At 33.0% G+C, this 4,939-nt stretch overlaps 1 protein-coding gene across 1 annotated transcript; it reads left to right on the top strand.

Moving 5' to 3' along the window:
• The first annotated feature begins 678 nt into the window (after positions 1 to 678).
• LOC137809496 (uncharacterized) lies at positions 679 to 2,028 on the top strand. Its single transcript, XM_068610607.1, has 2 exons — positions 679 to 975; positions 1,558 to 2,028. Exons 1-2 carry the CDS (start codon positions 679 to 681, stop codon positions 2,026 to 2,028), a joined length of 768 nt encoding a protein of 255 aa, XP_068466708.1.
• Positions 2,029 to 4,939: the final 2,911 nt, after the last annotated feature.

Genomic DNA, 4,939 nt, shown 5'->3' on the forward strand with positions numbered 1-4,939 from the left:
TATATATGTATTTCATATTCTTTAAATATTAAATATCACTAAGAAAAAATAAGATAGACACATTTTCTCTCATCAGCTATGAATTTCAACAAACAATTTTAATAATTAAGTTACAATGAAAAATATATTAAATAAATTCAAATTTATAACACAATGAACATAATTTTGATTTGTTACTAATATAAAACTAAAAAAGAAGAATATAATAATGAAAAGAGAAGAAGACCTATATTGATTAATCAGAACAAAATAAATGAGAATGACATTGGTTCAATACATGCTACCTACTACCTGTTACATGTTACTTATTACCTGCTACCTGTTATCTGCTACTTATTATATGCTACCTATTATTTGTAACCTGTTATATTTGTTACCTATTACCTACTACATGTTACTTGTTACCTGCTACCGAATACATGTTACTTGTTACCTGTTACTTGCTACATGCTACCTTCTACTTGTTACATGTTACCTGCTATCTGTTACTTCTTACCTATTATCTGTTACCTGTTATTTGTTACCTACTACCTACTACGTACTACCTGCTATCTATTACCTACTACCTGCTATCTATTACCTACTACCTGCTATCTATTACCTGCTACATGTTACCTGTTACCTGTTACATGTTACTTGCTACGTGTTACATGTTACCTACTACCTGTTACATGTTACATGTTACTGTTACCTGGTACTTGTTACCTGCAACCTGGTATTTTCTACCTGTTACCTACTACGTGTTACCTGCTACCTATTACCTTCTACTTGCTACCTGCTACCTATTACTTGTTACTTGCTACCTACTACTTGTTACCTGTTACTTGTTATCTATTACCTGCTACCTCTTTACCTACTACCTACTACATGTTACCTCCTACCTACTACATGCCACTTGTTACCTGCTACTTGCAACCTATTACTTGTTACCTATTACTTGCTACCTATTACTTGCTACCTGGTACCTGTTACCTGGTACTTGTTACCTGGTACTTGTTACCTGGTACCTGTTACCTGATACATATTACCTGTGTCCTGTTACCTGCTACCTGTTACCTGTGTACCCACTACCTGTTACCTACTACATGCGACATGCTACTTGTTACCTATTACCTGTTACCTGTTACTTGTTACCTATTATTTGTTACCTGTTACCCGCTAACTGTTGTTTGTTGTTTGTTATTTGTTACCTGCTACCTACTACCTGCCACCTGTTACATGTTACCCAGTACTTGATACCTACTACCTATTACCTATTACCTGTTACCTGTTACCTGTTACCTGTTACCTGTTACCTGTTACCTGTTACCTGTTACCTGTTACCTGTTACATGTTACCTGTTACCTGTTACCTGTTACCTGTTACATGTTACCTGTTACCTGTTACCTGTTACCTGTTACCTGTTACCTGTTACCTGTTACCTGTTACCTGTTACCTGTTACCTGTTACCTGTTACCTGTTACCTGTTACCTGTTACCTGTTACCTGTTACCTGTTACCTGTTACCTGTTACCTGTTACCTGTTACCTGTTACCTGTTACCTGTTACCTGTTACCAGTTACCTGTTACCTGTTACCTGTTACCTGCTACCTGTTACATGTTATCTGCTACGTGTTACATTTTACCTGCTACATGTTACACGTCACTGTTACCTGGTACTTGTTACCTGCAACTTGGTATTTGCTACCTGTTACCTACTACGTGTTACCTGCTACCTGCTACCTATTACTTCTTACTTGTTACCTACTACCTGTTACCTGTTACTTGTTACCTATTACCTGCTACCTGTTACCTACTACCTGTTACCTCCTACCTACTACATGTCACCTGTTACCCGCTACCTGCTACCTATTACTTGCAACCTGTTACCTGCTATCTGTTACCTACTACCTGCTACCTGTTACCTCCTACCTACTACATGTCATATGTTACCCGCTACTTGCTACATGTTACCTGCAACCTGTTACCTGCTACCTATTACTTGTTACCTGGTACCTGTTACCTGTTACCTGATACATATTACCTATGACCTGTTTCCTGCTACCTGCTACCTGCTACTTGTTACCTGTGTACCCACTACCTGTTACATGTTACTTGCTACATGTTACATGCTACATGTTACTTGTTACCTATTACCTGTTACATGTTACTTGTTACCTATTATTTGTTACCCGTTACCCTCTAACTGTTGTTTGTTATTTGTTACCTACTACCTACTACTTGTTACCTGTTACATGTTACCTAGTACTTGATACCTACTACCTATTACCTATTACCTATTACCTATTACCTACTACCTACTACTTGTTACCTGTTACATGTTACATGTTACCTAGTACTTGATACCTACTACCTATTACCTATTACCTATTACCTATTACCTACTACCTACTACTTGTTACCTGTTACATGTTACATGTTACCTAGTACTTGATACCTACTACCTATTACCTATTACCTATTACCTATTACCTACTACCTACTACTTGTTACCTGTTACATGTTACCTAGTACTTGATACCTACTACCTATTACCTATTACCTATTACCTATTACCTATTACCTATTACCTATTACCTATTACCTATTACCTATTACCTATTACCTATTACCTATTACCTATTACCTATTACCTATTACCTATTACCTATTACCTATTACCTATTACCTATTACCTATTACCTATTACCTATTACCTATTACCTATTACCTATTACCTATTACCTATTACTATTACCTATTACCTATTACCTATTACTATTACCTATTACCTATTACCTATTACTATTACCTATTACCTATTACCTATTACTATTACCTATTACCTATTACCTATTACCTATTACCTATTACCTATTACCTATTACCTATTACCTATTACCTATTACTATTACCTATTACCTATTACCTATTACCTATTACCTATTACCTATTACCTATTACCTATTACCTATTACCTATTACCTATTACCTATTACCTATTACCTATTACCTATTACCTATTACCTATTACCTATTACCTATTACCTATTACCTATTACCTATTACCTATTACCTATTACCTATTACCTATTACCTATTACCTATTACCTATTACCTATTACCTATTACCTATTACCTATTACCTATTACCTATTACCTATTACCTATTACCTATTACCTATTACCTATTACCTATTACCTATTACCTATTACCTATTACCTATTACCTATTACCTATTACCTATTACCTATTACCTATTACCTATTACCTATTACCTATTACCTATTACCTATTACCTATTACCTATTACCTATTACCTATTACCTATTACCTATTACCTATTACCTATTACCTATTACCTATTACCTATTACCTATTACCTATTACCTATTACCTATTACCTGTTACCTGTTACCTGTTACCTGTTACCTGTTACCTGTTACCTGTTATTACCTGTTATTACCTGTTACCTATTACCTGTTACCTATTACCTGTTACCTATTACCTGTTACCTATTACCTGTTACCTATTACCTGTTACCTATTACCTGTTACCTATTACCTGTTACCTGTTACCTGTTACCTATTACCTATTACCTGTTACCTATTACCTGTTACCTATTACCTGTTACCTGTTACCTGTTACCTATTACCTGTTACCTGTTACCTATTACCTATTACCTATTACCTATTACCTATTACCTATTACCTATTACCTTTTACCTATTACCTATTACCTATTACCTATTACCTATTACCTATTACCTATTACCTATTACCTATTACCTATTACCTGTTACCTGTTACCTGTTACCTGTTACCTGTTACCTGTTACCTGTTACCTGTTACCTATTACCTATTACCTGTTACCTGTTACCTGTTACCTATTACCTATTACCTGTTACCTATTACATATTACCTATTACCTGTTACCTATTACATATTACCTATTACCTGTTACTTGTTACCTGCTACGTGTTACTTGGTACCTGCTACCTGTGACTTGGTACCTGTTACATGCTACATGTTACCTACTACTTCCTACCTTTTACATAGTACCTAATACCTACTACTTGCTATATGTTACCTGTTGCCTGTTGTCTGGTACCTGTTATTTGTTACCTGCTACTTTCTATCTGTTACATGTTTTTACTACCTGCTACGTGTTACATGTTACATGTTCCCTACTACTTGTTACCTGCTCCCTACTACGTGTTACCTGTTACCTACTACCTGTAATGCATGTCTCTCAAATAGTTTTTTTTTCAAATTTAATATTAACTTCTTTTTTTGTTTTAAATTTAAATAATTATAAAATGAAAAAATAACCAAAATAAAATAATAAAATGAAATATTAATATAAGGATAAAATAGAAACAAACTTGTGGACAACAAAAAAAATAGTTATAATGGGGAATCCCTTTTATATATAAGTATATATTTATTTATTTTTTAAAGTTCAATATAATATTAATCTCTCTTAGTATACTTAAAAGAAAGGAATTTAGCTATCTAAAATAAATATGTTGTAATTAATTAGTGGATATTATTTTAGTTTCACTTATCTTTTATGATTTGTTTTGATTGAGAGATGAATTTGAAGGAGAGGAAAATGATGGATTTGAGGGTAAAGAGGATGAAAAGATGAAGTTGTTTGAATTAAGGAGAGAATACCGTAAATAGAAAGTTTATAAAGGTTTGTAAGTGATTTTATGAGTGTAATTGATAAAAAAATTTAATGAAATTGTAAAACTATAATTTTACCTTTATGATTAGAATTAATTTTAAAATAAAACATGATTACTTATGTACACATAGAACTATGTGATGAAAACATTATTCTCATTGATACATGTTTAAAATATATATGAATTATCTTACATTGTAGATACATACAAAATTGTTGTAAATAAATTTTGATAAAACTAAACAAAATTGAATTAGAAATAATTGTAAGA

The sequence above is a fragment of the Phaseolus vulgaris genome, chromosome 11 (assembly GCF_000499845.2).
Source record: "Phaseolus vulgaris cultivar G19833 chromosome 11, P. vulgaris v2.0, whole genome shotgun sequence".
NCBI classification, from domain to species: Eukaryota; Viridiplantae; Streptophyta; class Magnoliopsida; order Fabales; family Fabaceae; genus Phaseolus; species Phaseolus vulgaris.

Coding starts and splice junctions, on each gene's coding strand:
- LOC137809496 (XM_068610607.1), top strand. CDS start 679: ATGTTACTGTTACCTGGTACTTGTTACCTGCAACCTGGTATTTTCTAC. Junction 976..1,557: donor TACCTGGTACCTGTTACCTG/GTACTTGTTACC, acceptor ACCTGTTACCAG/TTACCTGTTACCTGTTACCT.